Source organism: Sebastes fasciatus, chromosome 20 (genome assembly GCF_043250625.1).
Source record: "Sebastes fasciatus isolate fSebFas1 chromosome 20, fSebFas1.pri, whole genome shotgun sequence".
NCBI classification, from domain to species: Eukaryota; Metazoa; Chordata; class Actinopteri; order Perciformes; family Sebastidae; genus Sebastes; species Sebastes fasciatus.
In genome coordinates, this window is record NC_133814.1 from 14655695 (window position 1) to 14678445 (window position 22751).

At 40.3% G+C, this 22751-nt stretch overlaps 1 protein-coding gene and 1 long non-coding RNA gene across 3 annotated transcripts in view; both read right to left on the minus strand.

Annotated features, from left to right (window-relative positions):
• Window positions 1–844: 844 nt before the first annotated feature.
• On the minus strand, window positions 845–4034 carry LOC141758755 (uncharacterized). Its single transcript, XR_012591937.1, has 3 exons — window positions 3899–4034; window positions 3392–3499; window positions 845–1423 (listed from the first exon to the last, which is right to left on the minus strand). It is a non-coding gene; the product is annotated as an uncharacterized LOC141758755 (long non-coding RNA).
• Window positions 4035–6016: 1982 nt separating this feature from the next.
• svild (supervillin d) overlaps window positions 6017–22751 on the minus strand; it is a 55179-nt gene continuing 38444 nt past the window's right edge. Inside the window, exons 9-29 of one of the 2 annotated variants that reach the window (XR_012591984.1) lie at window positions 22445–22592; window positions 21630–21704; window positions 21226–21312; window positions 20738–20921; window positions 20439–20611; window positions 15027–15188; window positions 14583–14719; window positions 14331–14478; window positions 13654–13799; window positions 13258–13433; window positions 12904–13039; window positions 12423–12723; window positions 11951–12105; window positions 11680–11782; window positions 10883–11090; window positions 10655–10791; window positions 10369–10524; window positions 9553–9738; window positions 9259–9463; window positions 7840–7995; window positions 6017–7351 (exon numbers count right to left, since the gene is read on the minus strand). Coding sequence is in view for 1 of the 2 variants with exons in the window: in XM_074620752.1 (XP_074476853.1) it covers window positions 7265–7351; window positions 7840–7995; window positions 9259–9371; window positions 9595–9738; window positions 10369–10524; window positions 10655–10791; window positions 10883–11090; window positions 11680–11782; window positions 11951–12105; window positions 12423–12723; window positions 12904–13039; window positions 13258–13433; window positions 13654–13799; window positions 14331–14478; window positions 14583–14719; window positions 15027–15188; window positions 20439–20611; window positions 20738–20921; window positions 21226–21312; window positions 21630–21704; window positions 22445–22592 (3132 nt within the window). In the remaining variant the exon portion in view is untranslated. The remainder of the gene's footprint in view (window positions 7352–7839; window positions 7996–9258; window positions 9464–9552; window positions 9739–10368; window positions 10525–10654; window positions 10792–10882; window positions 11091–11679; window positions 11783–11950; window positions 12106–12422; window positions 12724–12903; window positions 13040–13257; window positions 13434–13653; window positions 13800–14330; window positions 14479–14582; window positions 14720–15026; window positions 15189–20438; window positions 20612–20737; window positions 20922–21225; window positions 21313–21629; window positions 21705–22444; window positions 22593–22751) is intronic. The other variant, XM_074620752.1, reaches the window with a different exon arrangement.

Consider the following 22751-nt stretch of genomic DNA (forward strand, 5'->3'; position numbering starts at 1 on the left):
ACCTGAATACTTTAGAAAAACAAGGTCAAGCGAATGCTACTTTGTATTCATTCAAGCCAAACACAAATTGTGGTCCTCTTGTCCTCTGTGAGGGTACTTATGCCAGAGCCCCAGCTGTATGTTGTCTAAAACCCCTCCGGGTGACATGATGGTCAGGGCTGGCCTAAATGGTTTTCTCTCTCTTTGCAGTAGATGGATTGAACAGCAAGAAGATGATAAACAGGCTGAAATGATGGATGCGAGATGGGGGAAGATCTTTCAATCAATCTGTCATCCGCAGTTCCCCTCTCATCCGCAGGAAGCGTGGAGTGATGTCATGGTCGATACAGGCAGGCTTTTGTCACTGGGACATGTGTGTGTGTGTGTGTGTCTGTGTGTTTTAATGCCTGCATGTGGTGCGCAGTACCTGCTCGTGTCAGAGGGTGGTGCAGGAATAGGAAGGGTATAAATTTGTTTGTTTTTGTTTGTTTGTTGTTGAGGTGTGTGGGTGTGTGTGTGTGTGTTCGAATGTGTTGTGCTGAAGTTAAGTGGGCAAACTGTCACCATCTGCTGCCTGGAAACACCCGCTGACATTACACATCAGACAATAGAAATGCTCACTTCAGCAGTAGGCTCGGTGGGAGCAGCTCTTCTAATCTAAAACATGTGTGCTATGCAAGTGTTTGCATGTTTGATCTTAATTTCTTATTTATTTAAATTCCCCTTACAACAAGATCACCTCCCAAAAGACTCTTAAGATTCTATTAAAGGGAAAAACGACACTTTGAAAGTTTTTTGTTTTTTTTACTTAATAGGCCTTTTTAACATAAGATATTTTGATATGTCACAGTGGGAACAACACAGGTGTACATAATAAAATGAATGATGGCTGAACTCTATTTAGCTACTTCAGTTTCAGGGTCCTGGTATTGTATTGCCATTACCGACCAAGACACTTGAATAGTAACAGAGCCATGTTAATGTTATTAGTGACATCCGTGCTTTTCATACTATAACAAATCAAAATGTCATTCCTAATGTAAAGACTCCTAATATTTTGGTCTGAGAGTAAATTGAGACGAAACCAGAGATCCTGCTCTATATTGGTCGGTTGTAAATTACATAGTCAGAACATTTCGATAAGCACTCCTTCCAGCGAATACTCGAAAAACAATAATCAGAAACAGCACCAGTCTCCATACAGGAATTGTCAAATTAAGTGGTGTGTCCCTTTAAGTCAAAAGCATAAAACGCAAAAGAAGATAAAACAATATTTGGCTTTTCATAAATTACCAGAAGGCAAACCTGCAGTAGGGATCCCTGATGTGAATCATACCTGATGGATCAGTATACTGTATATTCTTAATCCCGCTGTAGCTCGTAAGCAGTCTGGGAGAAGATGGCGAGTTCATCTCAGCAGCAGGAATCCAGAGTCAGAGCGCTGCTGTGGAGGAGAGCCAGAGAGCAACATTGATTAGCAACATTATCACCTTTATTCCTACTGATTCAGTGCACACACATACAAATACACTAAGGCATCCAAGGTTATTGCAGCTTTGTTTCGGTTCAATATTGGCTGCTGCACGCAGAGAGCGCACAATGAATTTCTCAAGGCCTTGGATTTCCCACTCAAAAAACAAGAGTTTTTTTTTTTTCTTTCCAAGCGAGCCAGGCACTATTGCTTTGTGAGTTATGAGAATCTGAAGGACTCTCTTGTTCTCCTCAAAGCCAGGTTCATCTCTGCTGTTCCAGCTAATAAACGTCTTACAGTGAAATACAGCTCCTGAAAAAGCAGGGGAATTGATTGGCTCTCTCTGAGGCAATCAATTCTCCTAAAATATCTCATTTGGATGCAGCGTTTATTGAATCTTTTTCTTTTGTCATCCTGCTGTTTTGTTGATGTTTTCTACTTGGCAATTATGACCTCATCACATCTTTCAGCACAAAAAGTAAACAGACACACAAACAAAAAAAATTTAATTATACTGGTATTATCTATTTTTGTCTCTTTAAAAGTTTTGAAATCAACACAAAGAAGAGCTCCTTTTCACCAGAAAATAGGTTGGCAATGACAGTTTTGGCAAAATTGAACAATTGCTGAGGTAAAATGCAAGAAACAACAACAAAAAAGACCAGGCTTTGTGCTGTCTAGAGACAAATGTGGTAATGTTTTAATGGTTGTGTCCAATACATTAGCAACATTTACAGATGTCTATCAACCATTTTCTAAAAATAATTACAGTTTGACATTTTGAAAACACTCTTATCTGCTTTCTTGCAGCGCATTATATTAAATCAAATAAAGACATTTCCCAAAATGTCAAACTATTGCTTGAACACTGAGAGCTGTTTTATCTTTAGTGAACCTGACAACAACATACATACGACCGAGCATTAGGGCCACATTGAGGGAGGAAAAAATCTGAGATTTCAATAATAAATTCATAATATTACGAGAAAAAAGTTGTAATTTAATGAGAATAAAGTCATACTATTTAAAAAAAAAATCATAATATTAAGAGAACAAGTGTCACTCTGCTGTATTTCCCCTCTAAAATAACACATAAAACTACTACTTTATAATATTTTGACTTTCTTCTCATAATATTGCGATTTTATTCTCGTAAAGTTATTCTCGTAATAATATGAATTTATTCTTGTAATATTACAGATTTTTCCCCGTAAAGTTATGACTTTATTCTCGTAATAATATGACTTTATTCTCATAATAGTACGCTTTTTTTCTCGTATAGGAATGACTTTATTCTTGTAATAAATATGACTTTTTTTCTTGAAATAGTATGACTTTATTCTCATAAAATTACGACTTTTTTCTCTTAATATTATGATTTTATTCTCGAAATCTCAGATATATTTTTTCCCTCAATGTGGCTCTAATATTCCGTCATACATACTGCACATGAGCCACTTTATTGGGAAAATGCAGCCTATAACTTCTTCTTACTTATTCTGTTGAGTTACATTTATCAATACTGAAAGCAGAGGAAAACATAAAACAGTATATGTACGGTTGCACTGGTGATGTTGTAGAACATACAGGTTTTTGTCACTTGAGAAAATCTTGTTTTTTAATTGGGTTTACTTCATAAAATATTGCTTAAACATGAGTTCAGGCTGAGTTCATGATTTCTACAGGCTCATGCACATTAAAAAATTTGGATCCTGATCAAAGCTCTAAACTATTCTCCCTTCCAGGACTGCCCATTCAGCTCCATCATCTCATATCCAGCGTGTTATTACTCAAGCTGATTTGCTTTGTATTAGCAGTATCATTGTTTTGCCTGCATGTCAGCCGCACTGTGGGCTGCTGTGGCACCTGAGCCAGAAGGCAGAGTGATGCAGGTGATTAATGCTCGCAGGACAGAGTACTGTAGATAATAAATAAACAAACCAGGCCTGGCCTATTCGCTGTTCGAGGAAGCGGCGGCTGCCTCCTGCCATCTGTTATGGAAACAACTTTGCTGCTGCATGTTTGTTGGCATCAATGTGACAGCAGGATCTGTAAAGAAGAGATGTAGAGATAGTTTGTGTGTGAACATGAGCATCCTTTACGTCATACACAACTATTGTCTGTGTTTACAGTATGTCAGTGACCCTGGATATGTGATGCACAGATGTGCTGCATCACAGCTATGAGTCAGGCAGAACATAAAGGATATTCATGAATGATCTTAACACAATGTTAGAGGAAAATTTCCTCCAAAAACAATTTCAAGGAGCTCCTTTAGTTTATTTTTGTTTATTGTACATGTTTTGTACTCATCCCTTATTGATTATGTATGAGGCAAAAGGCTGCACAGATTTAAATGGAGAGCTTTACAGAATGTAAAAGGTTGGACAGACAATGCCACCTGGTGGTTTATAATGAACACGACTTTCACTATTACTCTTTACTTACCATAAGGAGGCTTCAGGAGGTCTTCAGAAATATTAAAAATAAGATAACCCTTTTCTTCCCTCACTAGAAGTAGTTAAATATTAAGGACTGTTATGCTCCCCCGCCTTCTGATCATGCTGATCCTGTCTCATGCCTAATCTTGGTCTGTGTTTCTTCTCTCCAGGTGTGGCTGCTCTCTCTTGATTGTGAATCAATAAAGAGGGGGAGGGGATTTGGGATCACTCTCTCTTCCACTCTGGCATGGCCTGCCTGGCAGCAGCATAGTGACCACATGTAGTGTTTTGTTGTTTAGTTCTTTATCTTTTCTGGTGAGTCCGGTGGTCTAGTTTTCGGTGTTTTGTTTCTGTATGTCAGGGTTTAGTTTGGGGTTATGTTGTTCAGGGGTAGAGGGAAGCACCCGGTTCGGCCGGCTCTGTAAGAGCTGGGCTGAGGTGGCTTCCCCTCTTTTGTTCCTTTTTGCCGGCTCACCAGTTTAGTTAGTTTTGGGGAAAACTTTAGGGGTTAGTTTTTTTTTTTTACTTGACTTGGCTCTTTGGTTAATTATTGGTCAACTATTTGTGTGTTGCACTTAAATAAAAACTTGTATTTTTTTGAAAACTTTTGATTTGTGTGATTATGTTCGACCTCGTCAACAAGCTTTTCTCGGGGTCGTTACATAATTTGGGGGCTCGTCCGGGATTTGAACCCGGGACCTCTCGCATAACAGAGGTTATGTCTTTTGAACCTTATCTTTTCTGGGAATTTTGAGGGTTTTAACAACTTAGAGGGGAAGTTGTTCTATAATTAAAAATGAACACTTGGTGAATGTTTATTGGCTGAATCAAGTAATTTTTTAAAATCTATATTTGACTACTTTTAGGGCAACAAATGAATAAATGATTCATTAATCCCCAGAATTTATTTTTTCAAGCCAGTGTGGAGGCTTTAAATCAGCATTTAGACTTTCCTGGTAGTAAAATATCATTTAACAGTTAACTTATCTGGCTGGCTGAATAAATAAAACGTTACTAAAGTGACTATTTGTAGGTGATATGGGGTCACTCCTAGTGTTAAACCCACAAAAAATATCACACAAATCTGTTCCTTTGAGTTTTATTAAGTGTTTCAGCATCTTTTAACTCATGGTTAGGATTTTCCAGCACACAGCTTTAACTTACTCTTTTGGTTTTTGCTGTTTTTATTGTGTTGTACAGCAAATAAACCTAAAAACTCACAGTACACTAACGCTACCTGCCTAGCTTCAAACGGCAACTTTCGCGAGACTCGCTGCCCGATGTCCTATCAAGATCAATGCCTAACTCTTACATCTCACGAGAGTTTGTGGGTTACCTTCTTGACACGACCAAAATCCTGGCTATAAGGCCTAAAGCACAATAATATGATGTGGAAGATTGAGCCTGATGAGCTACAACATCACTCGTGACTGTTTAAGTCATTTTAATGTAATGGGTGACGATGATAGCTTGACAAGCTTCTAATGAAACAAATTATATAGGCAACAGTAGCAGACATGTTCTCACAGTGGACATTTTGACTTGTCTGACACCAATGTTACTATTAACATGAATACTGGCTGTGTTCAGTTCAGATGGACCGGTTTCCAGGGCTCTGGTATTGTGCCTGCTGACAGAGCTTTTGGAGACCCCTAAATGAAATGGAGCCATCATTAATGTTATTAGGTTCACTTAACACGCCTAGGAAGATGTTTAGAAAAAATAGTGGCTCTGTAATGTTTTGCTTTACTGTTCCACTGGAGACTTTTCCATCTAAAAACAGCAGGAAAAACACACACCAATTAAATAAATGAATTCCAAAGACGTACCATGTTGTATTTCTACTGCAACGACTACTAGCACTGGGGTGCTGTTGTAATTCTTATCCCAATGGGGCTTTTTCACAGCAGGCATTTTGACTCGTCATAGTAGGAAAAACACAAGTGTTACTAATAACACTTAACGACTGCTCTGCTAATTGAACCCCCTAGTAAGCTATTGTTAATTTAATTACAATATTTACACCTGTGTGTTTCCTACTGGGGAAACATAGATACCGTTTTTGAGAGCAATGTTACGACAACTTAACCATGCTTTTTTAAAAGACGGAAACAAGAACCAAACATTTTTAAAAATACTTTATTTAAAAGGGAATCTTGAGCATTAATATCTCCTTTCCCTACCACCGATGTTTACTGTTTATGTGCCATGAAATAAAAGCTGGCCTGGAAGCTGTCTCTCTACACATAATGCAGATCTCATGTATCACAAAAAAAAGATGATGCATATTGCAACAAATTAATACACGATTGTTAGGCGAAAGATATTTTTGTGAACATCATGCAGAGAATTTCGTAATTCAGACATCACAGGCAGTTCTATTAACAGTTTGGTTTACACATAACATACCATTACATCACATTTGCAGTATACATTGGTGTTAGCTACAGCTATAAAGTTACTTTCTCTTACATACCCACACACACTTAATACTTTTAAAGTTGCACATTTACACACTCACGCACTCACACACACGCACAGATACACAAAAACATATATAACAAGACAAACGGATTAGATTTGGTCCCTAACAACCAGTTGATCAGAGGGCTGCCATCACTAGCCATTATCCATGAGAACCAGGAAGTATTCAGTACCAAACTTGAAAAATTTTTATGGGTCAGAGTTAATTTTTCATTTAGTTTTCTTTGGGATTATGGAGTTTACTTTACACACATCTACAATAACAAATAAAAACTGAATATATTTGCTGTTACAATTAGAATACAATCTTGGTTTTAAGACCGCCACGTTTCTCTCAAACGTCCACAAATTATAGGGATTGTTCTCCGGACTTTGACTTGTTTTGCTTCTTTTCTTTGTCATCCTCTAAATGGAGACATTTTTGCTGAACAATTTAATCCCATTACACAGAGCTGGCTTATTCCGTGAAATATAAAAATCAATGAATAACTCCCCTCAGTCATAACACCACAGGCAATTCTCATACAATCACATTCTCACATGAAAATCGACACCGTCTGGCGTCAGACATAAAAACACATTCATTTATAGTATATTACATATTTATAATGTGAGGGTAACTATTTTTTACCATACAGGGAAAACATCTTGCCATCAAAAAGATTAACAATTGCACATAATGACTGGCTAAAATATTTCAGTGACACATTAAAAATGGCATTGCTAATAAAAAATAGATCAACATTTGAACAAAATTGTACATTTGCTTTTCTTTATATCCTTTACAAAATGAGGACATTGTTTTCTTTTAAATGTAAGAAAAGCTGCTGGGAACATAATAAAAAAAACAAAAAAAACAGGCAGATTTGTGTACAAAAAAAAAAGTGTTTTAAAACAGACTCTTGCTTTTCTTCAGATTCTTTTGCTTCCAGTTTGGCAGAGCGTTGAACTCGACTCGACTCATCTCAAGAAGTGTCTAGAAAAGTAAGAGGACGACAATTGTTCATAATAAATATGTGACAACAGGGGGCCAAGTTCTATAATATAAAATGTTTACAGTTAAAAGCGTTTAGGACTTTGATTGCGTCCGAAATTCCATACTAACATGCTATTTAGTACGCTAAAACACTTTATTAGATGGTTTTGTTGAATACTTGATTCTGATTGGTCAATCACGGCGTTCTATGGTCTGTTATTTCTTTATAGCAGACGTTATGTTATGTGTAACAGAACGTTATCCTCGTCCACATCAATACAAACACGTATGGCTGTCTGGTCAAACAATTTTCCTTATTATTATTATTTTTTTTTTGCTTGAACGACCGTGGCGCATGCTTAAAAATGTGGCTTATACTTGGACTTCTCACACAGTGGAAATAATTAACTGAAATGAAGAAATCTGACCTAAACAATACATCAACTTTAAGCTTTACGATCCTATTTGAGAGCAGCCGAGTGGCCTACCTTGAAGTCCTGGTCGGACAGGTAAACCTCCAGGCGTAGAGGGTCCACTCCCTCTGGCAGCGGTTTCCTGGTCAGCTCCTCGATGGAGTACTGCTGCTTACTGAGCTGAGACAGCGCCTCCTTTACTAACATCACCTTGTTCTTGGAGCCCTCGGCCTGCGTACACAGATCATTTACAGTAGGTAAACATATGCAAAACTGAACTACTGTTGTTTCCCCTCTTCTATTAATGTAGAATCATACAGATGATTCCCGCAGGAAAGAATACAGTGCAGAGTTTACTGAGGCTGATACAACACTGGTTTCAATCCAAGATGTTGACTTTAACCCAGCTTGTTACAGAGACAATAAATTAGGCATTCAAAGGTGAAGTGTGTAGGATTTGGCAGTATCTAGCTGTGAGGTTGCAGATGGCAACCAATTGAAACTTCTCCTGTGTGCCGAAACGTGAACAAAACGTGAACCGCCCTATCTGGTTTGTCCGTTCTGGGCTACTTTAGAAACATGGTGGCCGACTCCGGGAAGAGGACCCTGCTCCCTATGTAGATAAAAACGGCTCATTCTAAGGTAACAAAAACACAATACTTATATTTTCAGGTGATTATACACTAAAGAAAACATACATATTAATATTATACTCAATTTCTGCCAATAGATCCCCCTAAATTCTGCTTATACACTGTTCCTTTAAACTTTACATTCATTTCCTTTTCATTTACAAACTCTGTTGTGATCTGTTTCACTGTTGTCTGTGGAATTTCTACTCTACACTTTTTTTCCTCTTCACTCTTCACTCTTCACTTTACTATGAACATGATTGTGCATGCCAGCTTTAAATAGACATGTCTGGGGTATGAGACACTTTATCTGATCAACAGATCTGGTTGAGTGAGATGATTTGGATTCCTTCTCGTTCAACTACATTGAGCGCAGTAGTCTCCTGTCTGAGCTGTGACAGCTCTCCTAACCCCAACACAGACTTATATAGTATAGTAAAAACTGAGACATCACAATGACTACGTATACATGCTCACTAATATTCCACTATTATTTAGAATATGACAATATTCTGAATTTGATACGAGTAAACAGCTTATTCTGTTTGAATATTCTGAATTTGATACGGGTAAACAGCTTATTCTGTTTGAATATGTTGTGTTTCTTAATCAGGTTTTTGGATATGTGCAAATATCACAACGTCGACCTTTTCAAGAAGGAGGTTGAAGGAATGAAAGAGGGAGGCTGTGTTCGCACAGTCGGACATGTCCACCACCGGTTACGTTAATAAAGAGTATACACAGCTGCATGTAAATGTGAATATTTGTGGAATATTCTTTTTCATAAGCCATGTAAACAACTCAGTAAGAATATTGTCTTTTTCAGAATAAGGGCAAAAAAGCTAAACATTAAGTATCCCACCTTTGAAGGGATACTGGTGTCCTTCTCCCAGTATGGGAAGATGTTGGTGAAGGTGAGAGGTTCACAGCCTGCTAGGACCAGATATGCCAGAGGGGGGCGCCGAGGGTTCTTCTCTGTAAATCATACAACAGTGTAGAAGATGTGTAAAACATGCTTTTTGAGTTCAGTTCCAAATTATCTGCTATATGGGGACAGGTAATGTGTGCTCAATACTGATGGCATAAAAATAAAAGCAATAGCAGTATTTTATGGTAAGTGTTTGGCTGCTAAAAATGTCCTGATCAATGACTGTACACACAGACTGTTGAGCTACAGTGGTCGTCTGTGAACTCTGACCTTTGCAGTACTGCAGCACGGTCTCCATGGCACACTTCCTCTCGTTGTTCCAGCGCATCTTTGCAGAGCCGGTGCACTCTGTGTCTTCAGGCTGCCAGCCCTGCCACAGGTACACCTCCATACGGTTATCCAACAGGAACAGGGCTGGAGAAGGAAGACGGCAGAGTAAATACATGTACATATCATCCAGTAGCACTGAGAGGTAATATAGTCCAGTTATGTTAGGCACACAGTAACAATAAAACATATCCATCAACAGAGAGAGAAGCCCCTGAAAGAGTCTTTTAAAGCACGTTATTGTTTAGTTTTCATCAGTCCAAGGTCCAAACAGGGAACAACGTTTAACTGAATGTTTTTGTAATTTTTGTGCTTCTTTGAGTGCGCCCTAAATAAGAAACCTACCAAGACTCTCTTTTTACTAAATATGTCTGATTCAGAATAAGGGTGACTCCAAAAAAAAAAAAAAAAACACTGTCGGTCTGTAAAGTGAAGCCAATGCTGAAGTGCCTTAAACTTGTATTCTTTCCAATAGCCATAAATTCCATTGTGTATGTCTTCTTTGTCAGGCGAGGACCAAACATTTTACAGATACATTTCTTTTCGAGTATTGACTCCAACTGGCTGCTATTTAACATATTCTAAGATAACATCTCAGAAGTAGTTTTACATTGATTTATATTTCAGAAAGGATTTTAGCTTCACAGAAAGCATCAGACAAATAATAAACATATAATTCACTAAAATGTAACACTGCTACAGGTGTGTGTGTGGTACCTGGCTGGTGTGCGGAGTATAGGTTCCCCTGCAGGAAGGGCATCGCCATGACTCCCTCTGTCACTCTGGCTGGATACAGCCGCTCCTCCCCTTCGAACACCCCGGAGTGGGCGCTCAGCCGGAACAGCCTGGGTGTGTAGTTGTACTTCCCTGGATCTGGAGACAACACACACATATACACACATCAGCTCACACACTGAACATAAGCAATCAATAAAGATCTTTCTCTCTATTTCTTGCTGATAGTTTGGGAAGTGGTTTTAAGTATGTGGATACGAGGACGCACCTTGCAGCATACAGTCGTAGGCCTTCTTGTCCTGCGGGCCCAGAGCCTTTGTGAACTCCGTGGGTTCAGATCCTTCCTCCACCTCCTCAACTTTCACGCTGCTGCTGCTGCTGCTCAGACCCAACTCTGAGGGACACCTTGAAGACACAAACACAGAAGAATTGTCCACATATGTCCATCCACTAAGTATCTATTTACCCCCCCCCCCCCTGCCTATTCCTTCCTCACCTCTGGGTCAGTTTGTCCGCAGCTCTTTTGGCCACCTGCCTGGCACCGGCATGCGCTTTACAGCCGTGCCACAAGTAGAGAACGCCTTTCTGAGCGTTAAGAAGCACCAGGCTGGCACGAGAGCGCAGACCGGCACGCTGGCAATCTACCTCCACCAGCGAGGCCTCCACCTCTGCCTCGCCACGGACACAGAACAACCTCCAGCCATCTGGAGAGGTCAACCAGACATGGTTAGAAGCGTTAATAATTCAGTGGCATTGCCATTAAAAATTAAAAAGTATTCAACAAGTCTCTACTAAACATTTGGTAACCATGAGTATGATACAGTATTTTATACAGTAAACCAAAGCCTCTACATAAATCAGCAGTAATACAGAGCATCACTGAAAACAATAAACAATGGCAAGTGTGTCCGAAATCACTCACTACTCACTCTACACAAAGTATCCCAGAAATGGCAGAGTTGCAGCGCAAAAATAATCTATTTAATCTCAGCAGAGCAGCGCATCACCGCTTTACTCCTTCCATTCTTACCTTTCACAATAAAAGCCCTAGATATACAGTATGCTGCATCACTGCTTACCAGGAATAACTCAAATTCACTCTGAGCATTTCACTAAGAGGCAAGTCAACAGTACAGTCACTGCCTAACTAACCTAACTGCTGGCAGAGAAAATGACCAAAGTCCTAAAGTGTGTTTTCATTTTGCCGATGAGCTCACTATATAGTCCTCGACATAGAACTCCCTGGATAGTGAGTAGGGAGCAGTGAATGAGTGAGTGAAGGTTATTTCTTACTTGTGTTGTTGGCACTGTCGTCTCTACTGCCCTTGTGGATGATCAAACCTCCCTGGAAGAGCTGGAGGAAGCACGGAGGCTCTTTTCCCTCAGTCACCAACACCTGGACAACCAATCAGACACAAACAGATGAAGGAAGACACTTGGATTAATCCTACTTTACACAGCCATTCATGTGTTCATACTCAGTTAATACATGGATAGATGAATGGATGAAACTTCTAATTGTGAAGTTTTATTGATTGTGTGGCTGTGATTGACTGATACCCACTTGTGATCCCCTGTGGCTGCCGAGCTCCACCGTCATTAGAGCCGACGTTCCCTTCTCGCTGACGCTGGAGTGACTGCCTTGCCAGAAGAAACAAGCAGTCCTCTCTCTTCCAGGAGCGCCGGCACTCAGCTCCCCGGGTTTCTGTCGCTTCCCCACTGACAAAACGGGACAGAACAGAACCAGAGTAAACCCAGTGGATAAAATAAGGCTTCCACTTCTGGACTAAAATGTGACACTAAAGCCTGTCTACTTTCAAACCTTGTTAACTACGCTTAAATGTGTCAAATCTCTTTGCTCTGAGCACAGATGTTTCAGTTGCACTCCATCACGACTAACAAGTGAAGTCAGGCAGATCAATGCCATCAATCTTCTCCCAGGTCTTACTACTTTGTCATCATATTCAAACCTCCCCATTCCACACGTCCACTGTTTATTCTCCGGGGCTACCTCTGTGCCAAACACCATGACTCACCGAGCGTGGTGATAGAGTACTTCCAGCGGATGATGTAGGCGTCGGCCTCGTGCAGTTGGCCCAGGCTCTCTTTGGGCAGCTCCTCCTCGCCGTGCTCTTTGATGTGCCAGGCGTCTACGGCGACTGTAGACAGCTCTGCTTGTCTTCCGTCATCGGACCTCACCATGCCGTGGCCCCGATGGACGTTCACCCCCTCTAGAACTGTCTTAACCGACTCCGGCTCGTTGTCCAGCAGGGCCTTGGCGTCACACGGCTGCAGGTCCAAGTCAAATGAGGGGCGTTCAATGCAGTGGACCGGGCTCTGAGCACACAAAGACAAGGTGTTAGTAAGTTTTAAATGTGTTATTTTGATGAGGATATTGATGTTTCTTCTTAATTCCTTTAAAACAGAACAAGAAAATAAACTGATTCACATACTACACGAACACAGCGTCACTGCTAAATTAAAAAATGCATACACCCCTAGTCTAATCTCATCTACCTTGACTTCCTCTGCTTGAGCTGCCTCCTCCTTCTTCCTCTCGGCCCAGTCCAGGAACTTCTCTCTGAACAGGGCCGTCTCATTGTGCTCTGACAGCCGACCAAACAGAGCCCAGCTGGGCCGACCCTCCCCCTGCCTGGAAGTCACACAAGGAAATCATTTAAAAAAAACGTCTCCTATTGTGCAGCTGTACTGGCAAGATAAAACCACCAGGGGCTACAATAACACAACCAATAGTCTGACAAACTTTGCTCTCTCATGCCCACTTTATAGCAGATAAAACTACCAAAAAGTGCACGTTTACAATTGTGTTAACAGCTATAAAAGGTGGTGGGATTAACACGCGATACTCACTGAGGCACTTCTGTATTCGTGCAGGAGGCATCTAAAGGGTTGACTCTGCAGCTGCTGTAGTCGTAGCTGCCGCTGTAAAGTTGTTTGCCCAGTTTCACAGCAACTTTTCTGTCACCCAAGGGCACGTCTTTCCCGTGCCATACGTACACTTCTCCGCCAAAATCAAACACTAACACCTGATGTGAGGTATTGGCAGCAGGGGGAAAGGGAAAAGAAGGTGGATTGCAGTTATTACAACATGCAAAGCAATAGAAACAAGTCTATTATGGGTGCTTTATGACTAACAATTATATCATCCCTTTTCACACTTTCTATGCAGGTCCCAGATTTTTTTCAGGTGTGAAATTGTCAAAACATCCCAGGCATATGAGGTCATTCCTCTAGTAGCGGTGTTACCTCTTTAGAGTCGAGCAAGGAGACACTCGGGATGGAGGCCCAGGCCTCTTCATGAGGCACCAGTTTGTCTCCCTGGAGTCTGTACACCCCGATAGAGTCTAACACCCCGCTCTCATACAGCTCATCCTCCTCTGGCTCCCCTGCCCCTATATAACACACACACAGCACAAAGAGCAGAGCAGGTAAGTATGTGTACCAGGGAGGGAACAAGTGGTTAGACATAAAATCCTTCAAATGCTGAGATGTTCAAAGGGATAGTTTGGATGTTTTGAAGTGGGCTTGTATGAGGTACTTCTCCATAGTCAGTGTATTATCTATAGTAGATGACGGTCGGCATGCCCCCAGCTTGGAGAAGCAGACAGGAGTTACAGCAGGGAAGCAAAGCAGTGTACTGCTGTGGACGGGGCCGGTAGCAAAACGTATAATAGCCACCTAAAAGAAAGACTCACCTAAAAAAAAATCTATATTTAGCTGAATGCTAAAAAGCATTTTCTAAAAATGTGTTATGAAACAGGCTACAGTTTATAGTCACTAGTCTTTTAACTAATTTTCACTAAAAAACACCCCAGTAACTCATTTTGTATGTACTGTATTAACCTCCGTTTGTGCTTGAGCTAAAAAAAAAAAACCTGCTTGTGATGATGTTAGAGAGACAGAGATGATGTGTGTATAATAACCTCTGTATTGGGTATGTCCTCCCAGCAGGCTCCAGAAGTCTTTGGCCCATCTGTTGTCAGTGTTGATTCCCTCCTCCAGCAGCGTCACCTGGGAGGCCTTACACCCGAGGTCCCTCTTGGCCTGAACAAACGCTGCCATCTCCGACGCCTGGTCACACAAAGCATATTGTCACATCTGTAGTCAAGTGTTTTTCCTGCTGTGTTAAACACCTTTCTGAACTGGTTCTTCAATCTGTGTGTGAGGATCTCTACCTTAGCTTTCTCAATGACGTTAGCAAACTCTCCGCTCCACATATAGCAGTGCTTTGGCGTTATGAGAAGGAAGCAGTCGCCACTGTTTAGAGAGTGGGCTGTGGGCTCCACCAGGCGCACCTGGACGTGCCTCCGACCTACAGACGATGACAAAGCAGGTTATACTTCCACAATTCAGTAGCCTTAATCTGAAACATAAATCACTGATATAGATCTGTAAATGAATATTATTTTTTGTGGTTTATTAACTTAACATGCTTAAGAAATAACACAAGAAACACACTTGAGATTGAGAGTTTCCCATTAACAGCACTTTTAAGTGTTATATTATTAGCTTTTCATTATAAATGGTCATTATTTTAGTGATAGATCTCCATACATCACCTCCATTCAACACATATCAATAGAAAACAAACACACAGTTCCTTCTCTTGTGTTTCTGACCTTTGATGCGAATGAGCATGAGCTTGTTGAAAGGCAGCGTGCTGTTGTTGGTCACAACATCGGTGGATTTCACGCTGCGCAGGTTGACCTTGCGGAAGTTCTCCTTGCTGGCGAGACCCGCCAAGGCCACGTCGGCCAGGTTTGATTTGGAGTGTTTTGCCACTTTTGAGGGAGAGAAAAGAAGAGGAGCAGTGACAGTTAGAAATAAAAACAGTTGAATTGACACAACTGATTATTACTATTCCCTGATCTAATCTGCCATCTTGCTAATTATAACATATACAGACCAGATCTTTATAATAACATTAACATAGATCATAAGAGATATGAGATGGTTTTTAATTTCTTCTCTCACGTGGGTTATACTAGAGAGCCTACACATGCGGCTGCGGTTCACACTTCCTCTTCTTTATCGTGTAACCTGTGTAAAGGTCACTGAGGTCAGAATAGTATGTGCATCTATAAAGAGGAACTGAATATAGGAAATATGCAAGCAGCAGACTGAAAAATGAAAACATATGACTATCAGGTAACTGCTTGCACCTTCAGAACAGTTTCCGTCCTCAAGTACAGCTAATTGGTGTCCGGCTTCAACTTCTGCTTTCATGCAATATGTTTACTGATAATAAACGACTTGAACTGTGTTTTAGGAAGGGAACCTGTTATGTGGTAGATTTTGTTTGTATAGTGTGGGACAGGAGACAAAGTTCTTTGTTTGAAACGAACTGTAAAAATGTAAGAAGCTGTCTGACAAATGTTTAACCACTGTAACAGTAGCTTTGGTGTCTTACGACACCATGTGTATGTGCATGATGCAATAAATAAATAACACACACAACCGACTACGTATCTACAGTAGGTTACTAAAGTGCATGTAAACGATTTCCTGAGTAACCTGATGGGAAATTTAAGTTGTTTTAGATTTTTTATTAGTTTGGCCATTATGAGATTCCATTCAAGTATCAAAATGTTAATCTCATTATTGTGCTTATTGTTTTTGCCTTTATGTTATTGTTAACGTTTCAGACATCAGCAAGGCAAGGCAAGGCAGCTTTATTTGTATAGCACATTTCAACAACAGGGCAATTCAAAGTGCTTTACAGAAACATTCAAGAACATTGCGACAAAATGCAAAAGAACATTAAGAAATAATTAAAAACATTAAAACATTAAGGATTAGAAAATAAAAACAAGGTAAAAATAAAAGCTAGGATAGAAGCTAAAATTGCATAAAACTCAAAAGAGTAAAAGTTATAGTGCAGTGTCAGAATAAAAGGCACCCGCAAACAGGAAAGTTTTAAGCTTTGCGCTACTAAAAGGGCAGCTTTCCTCCTTTCAGTTTTCAACACGCTACTAAAAGGGCAGCTTTCCTCCTTCCAGTTTTCGTTACTAAAAGGGCAGCTTTCCTCCTTTTCAGTTTTCGTTACTAAAAGGGCAGCTTCCTCCCCTCAGTTTTCACTAAAAGGGCAGCTTTCCTCCTTTCAGTCTTTACCAAAAGGGCAGCTTCCTCCCCCTAGTTTTCACTAAAAGGGCAGCTTTCCTCCTTTTAGTCTTTACCAAAAGGGCAGCTTCCTCCCCTCAGTTTTTACTAAAAGGGCAGCTTTCCTCCTTTTCAGTTTTCGTTACTAAAAGGGCAGCTTCCTCCCCTCAGTTTTCACTAAAAGGGCAGCTTTCCTCCTTTTAGTCTTTACCAAAAGGGCAGCTTCCTCCCCCTAGTTTTCACTAAAAGGGCAGCTTTCCTCCTTTTAGTCTTTACCAAAAGGGCAGCTTCCTCCCCTCAGTTTTTACTAAAAGGGCAGCTTTCCTCCTTTTAGTCTTTACCAAAAGGGCAGCTTCCTCCCCCTAGTTTTCACTAAAAGGGCAGCTTTCCTCCTTTTAGTCTTTACCAAAAGGGCAGCTTCCTCCCCTCAGTTTTTACTAAAAGGGCAGCTTTCCTCCTTTTAGTCTTTACCAAAAGGGCAGCTTCCTCCCCCTATTTTTCAAACTCTAACGTCCCAGACGTTACTAACAACTAGCGCTCCAAGCGCACTACTCTAGCGCTCCAAGCGCAGCGTTCCAAACGCTTTTCTAACTAAAAGGGCAGCTTTCCTCCTTCCAGTTTTTACTAAAAGGGCAGCTTTCCTCCTTCCAATTTTTACCAAAAGGGCAGCTTTCCTCTTTTTTAGCTTTTACCAAAAAGGCAGCTTTCCTCCTCTTAGTTTCACCAAAAGGGCAGCTTTCCTCTTTTTAGCTTTTACTAAAAAGGCAGCTTTCCTCCTTTTAGCTCTACCAAAAGGGCAGCTTTCCTCTTTTTAGCTTTTACCAAAAAGGCAGCTTTCCTCCTCTTAGTTTCACCAAAAGGGCAGCTTTCCTCTTTTTAGCTTTTACTAAAAAGGCAGCTTTCCTCCTTTTAGCTTTACCAAAAGGGCAGCTTTCCTCTTTTTAGCTTTTACTAAAAAGGCAGCTTTCCTCCTTTCTAGTTTTACCAAAAGGGCAGCTTTCCTCTTTTTAGCTTTTACCAAAAAGGCAGCTTTCCTCCTTTCTAGTTTTCAACAAAACATTAAAACATTAAAGATTAGAAAATAAAAACAAGCTAAAAATAAAAGCTAGGATAGAAGCTAAAATTGCATAAAACTCAAAAGAGTAAAAGTTATAGTGCAGTGTCAGAATAAAAGGCACCCGCAAACAGGAAAGTTTTAAGCTTTGTTTTAAAAGAAGTGAGAGTTGGAGCGGTCCTGCAGGTTTCTGGGAGCTTGTTCCAGATATTTGGTGCATAAAAACTGAACGCTGCTTCTGCATGTTTAGTTCTGACTCTGGGGACACTAAGCAGACCTGATCCAGATGACCTGAGAGGTCTGGATGGTTCATAACACAGCAGAAGATCAGAAATGTATTTTGGCCCTAAACCATTTAGTGCTTTGTAAACCAGCAGCAGTACCTTGAAATCAATTCTCTGAGAGACAGGCAGCCAGTGTAGAGACTTCAGAACTGGACTGATGTGATCCACTTTCTTGGTCTTAGTGAGGACTCTAGCAGCAGCGTTCTGAATCAGCTGCAGCTGTCTGATCGATTTTTTAGGAAGACCGGTAAAGACGCCGTTACAGTAGTCAAGTCGGCTGAAGATAAATGCATGGACTAGTTTTTCCAAATCCTGCTGAGACATCAGTCCTCTAATTCTTCTTATATTCTTCAGGTGATAGAAGGCTGTCTTTGTAATTGTCTTAATATGGCTGTTAAAGCTCAGGTCTGAGTCCATGACTACACCAAGGTTTCTGGCATGGTCTGAGCTTTTTAACATCACAGATTGTAGGTGAGCACTAACCTTTAATCTTTCTTTTTTGGCTCCAAAAACTACGACCTCAGTTTTGTCTTTGTTCAGCTGAAGAAAATTCTGGCACATCCAATTATTGACTTGTTCAATGCACTCACTCAGTGCTTGTATTGGACTGTAGTCTCCTGGTGATAGAGTTATGTAAATTTGTGTGTCGTCTGCATAGTTATGGTAATTTATTTTGTTGTTCTCAAAAATCTGACCCAGTGGGAGCATGTAGATGTTAAACAAAAGAGGCCCCAAGATGGAGCCTTGGGGAACTCCGCATGTGATTTTGTTCAGCTCAGATTTGCAATTACCTATAGACACAAAGAAGTCCCTGTCTTTTAGGTAGGATTTAAACCAGCTGAGTGCTATGCCAGAAATACCCACCCAGTTTTCCAGTCGGTCTAGTAATATATTATGGTCAACCGTGTCGAATGCAGCACTGAGATCCAGTAAAACTAAAACCGTAGTTCTACCACTGTCTGTGTTCAATCGGATGTCATTGAAGACCTTAACAAGAGCAGTCTCAGTGCTGTGGTTTCGTCGAAAACCTGACTGAAAGACATCAAAAGAGTTGTTTAGTGCCAGAAAGCTATTTAATTTTTGAAAAACTGTTTTTTCAATTATTTTAGACAAGAATGGAAGATTTGATATCGGTCTGTAATTATTTACTACTGATGAGTCCAGATTGTTCTTTTTGAGGAGTGGTTTGATGACAGCAGTTTTCAGGGCCTGTGGGAAGACTCCTGAAACAAGAGATGCATTAACAATCTGTAAAAGCTCTGAGACCATACAATCTGATACTTTTTTGAAAAGGCCTGTTGGCAGAATGTCAAGGCAGCATGAGGAGGATTTTAGATGTTGTATGATTTCCTCCAGGTATGTCTGATTTATTGGATAAAACTGTGTCATGGTATTTGCGCCAGGTTTAAGTGGACGCAGGGGAAACAAACATCCTGTACCTGCTATGGAGGAAGTGACTGCTTGTCTGATTTTGTGAATTTTTTCTGTAAAAAAGGAAGCAAATTCATTGCAGGCCCTGGAGGATAAAAGTTCAGAGGCTACTGACACAGGAGGGTTTGTTAGCCTGTCGACAGTAGCAAACAGGGCACGTGCATTGTTATTGTTTTTGGTGATGATGTCAGAGAAGAAGGACCGCCTTGCATTTTTCAGTTCTGAATTATAAATGCAAAGTCTCTCTTTATAGATCTCATAATGAACTTGTAGATTTGTTTTCCGCCACTGGCGTTCAGCTTTTCGACACTCTCTTTTTTCATTTCTTACCAACATGGTATTTCTCCATGGAGATTTTTTCTTACCAGAGACAATCTTCACCATTTTGGGTGCAATGGTATCAATAACATTTGTCATTTTAGAATTGAAATTATCTACAAGCTCATTGACAGAGGTCCAGGGGAGGGTGGGTGTGGAAGAGAAAGCCTGAACAAATTGATCACTGGTATTTTCAGTGATATACCTTTTTGTGATTACCTCTGTCTTATCATTTCTGTGCACAGGAAGAGTACTCTCAAAGAATACACAGGAATGATCAGACAGAGCAACATCCATCACTACAACCTTGGAAATGTTCAGGCCCTTTGATATGATTAAGTCCAAAGTGTGTCCCCTATTGTGTGTGGGCTCTGTCACATGCTGACTCATTCCATAGTTATCAAGAACCTGACACAGTTCTTTGGCCCCTCTGTCCTGTTGGTTGTCAACATGGATGTTAAAATCACCAACAATGACTACACAGTCAAAGTCAACACAAATTACAGACAGCAGTTCAGTAAAATCATCAAAAAAGTTTGTACAGTATTTAGGTGGCCTGTAGATATTGAGAAACAAAGTTCGAGAAGAGGAGTTCAACTGAAGAGCGACATATTCAAAAGAAGCAAAATGTCCATAAGATATCTGTTTGCATTGGAGAGAATCATTCATCAGCAGGGCTCACTGCAACCTTCAGAAACCACTAAAGGGTCACTGGAATGTTGTACGTTCATCAGGAACAACACAACAACATATCGCATATCTAAAGCTGTTGAGCCATATAAGAGTCTTAAGCACAGCGGGGGTGAGAACGTTAATAGCTCCAGAGTAGGTTTGAGCAGTCTTACTTCGCTCCACTTGGATCCTCTTTGTCTCCAATGAGGCGACGTTAAGCCTCTGCTCGGTGTAGACCTGGCGGATGTCGTTGCGGGCAGCCAGAGCCCGCAGAGGGTTCCTGGAGCCCTGGTTCCTTCTGGGTGGTCGTACTGCTCGCTTGTGTTCTGCTACGGCTGAAGTGAGCCTGAAGACATACGTACACAAAGCAGTGGATCATTTTTAATTCAAGCAACCTTAGAATGACATTTCATGAAAAATAGGGTCAAAAATCATGTCATTCATTATTGTTATGATTATTATATGAACTAACTTTGGTGTATCGGGCTGGATCTGACTGAGGTCCTCCATTGTCAGAACCATACTGGAGTCGTGGAGCGTCGACGGTGAGAGAGATTTGTAGAAGTTACCGAACGTCTCGTCATCATCCAGGGTCATCACTTCTTTCTCCGTCTCCGCCGTCACCTCGACGGTGGATATCTTGCTTTTGCTCACGCCTAACCCATCAACCATGGCAGGAAACAGGAAGGATGAAAGGCGATAAAGAGATTCAGATGTATAAAAGGTGTTGTATATCCTGTCCTGTGAGCTTGCAGAATCATGTGTAGGTTCATCTATAAAATGCTGTAATGTGCAATATATAATATCGCTATGTGGCAGTAACAGAGAAATAAGATTGACATTAAAAATGTGGAATAACAAATTTGTAAACATACATGTTCAATAAATCCTCCATAATAACACAGTATGTATTTAAATATCATCTTATGTGGAAAACAGCAATAAACACGGGGATTGTACCTTTATTGTGGAGCTTGTCGAGGAAAGACTCGAGCTTGTCGAGCCTTTTATCTCCTTCCACCTTGACATCAGTTCTACTGGAGATTTCTGTTCAGCAAAAACAAACACAGGCCTGATTAATCTTGGCTTAGTACACTCAGTGTTACAATAAAATATACATTTTTTACATTAATATGGTTTTAAAAAGGCATCAAATGCTATTAACATCACTACAAAGATTTAAATCAAACGTGTGTCATCTGGACTTAGTAGCACCTTGTGACACACATGTCCAAAAGTTCAAGTATCACTATACTTTCAATATCAACAACATCTGCTGTATTAACAGGCATATCAGGTCAATCACTTTATTGATTGACTGAATGACTCACACACATTGTAAGTAGAAGGGGAATGTCTCCTACCTTCAAGCGGCTTCACAGGCGTGGCATTACACTTCTTGAGAGGCGACTCTTCCTTTCCTGTTTCTGTCACAAGACCTGGAGGAAGACAAGGACACAACAACAATCATTTTCATTTTCGATCAATCTGTTGATTGTTTTCTTGATTCATTGTTTTGTCTAAAAATGTCAGAAAATAGTGGAAAAAGTCCATGATAGTATATTTAAATGTCTTGTTATGCAAAGTCTGAAGATATTCAGTTTACTTTCAAGTTGATGAGAAAGACAAGCATCAAAGTTATAATATAAGACAAACTAAAAATCTATTTAAAAAAAAGCATTTTACTAGAAAAATGACTGAAACTATCAGAGCATCAAATTTGTTGCCGATTAATTTTCTGACGATTGATTAAGCGATTAATTAACTTATTGCAGCTATAAAGGGAATCATTTTAAGGTCCCACATACAGTATCCAACAACCCTGATGATATCCTGTCTAATGTTCTTTGTGTAAACCAGTGTAGGTTGAGTGCCTGTGTATGGAGGATCAAATGTGACGTAGCAAAATTGCTATAAATACTGTTGTATGGGCTGCAATTATTGTTTGTCCATTTTCATAAAATCATTGGTTAGTTAGTTATTTTTCTTAAAATGAAAAAAGACTAATGTAAGAGTAAGTAAGTAAGTAAGAGTAACTGTAAGTCTAAGACCTGAAAGATGTATTCGTCACATAGCAGCACGGAGAGTTTTCCAGATTGACTTGGCCTCTCACAGCAGAACAATACGCATGCTCAACCACTGTCAAGCCACGCTGACTAAACACACAGTGCAGTTTCACCTTTCTTGGCCATGCGTCCAGCCACAGTGAACTGGACCGAGTCGTTGGCTGCTCCTTTGCCTTTGTTCTTCCACTGCTCCTCCTTGTCTTTAAGGACCTTCATCCTGTCTGCCAGCGACGTCTTGGGCCCCAAATCTACACCGGATTTCTGTTGGAACATTTGTTCAAATATAACTTTAGATTTAGCTTCAGGACCTTTTTTAAAGGAACCAGAAATGAATGGGAATTATGAAAGATCCCATTACTTTCTAATTATTTCTGGCTGAAATCCCAAAAACAACTGCCTGCCAAAGTTCAAACTTTATTT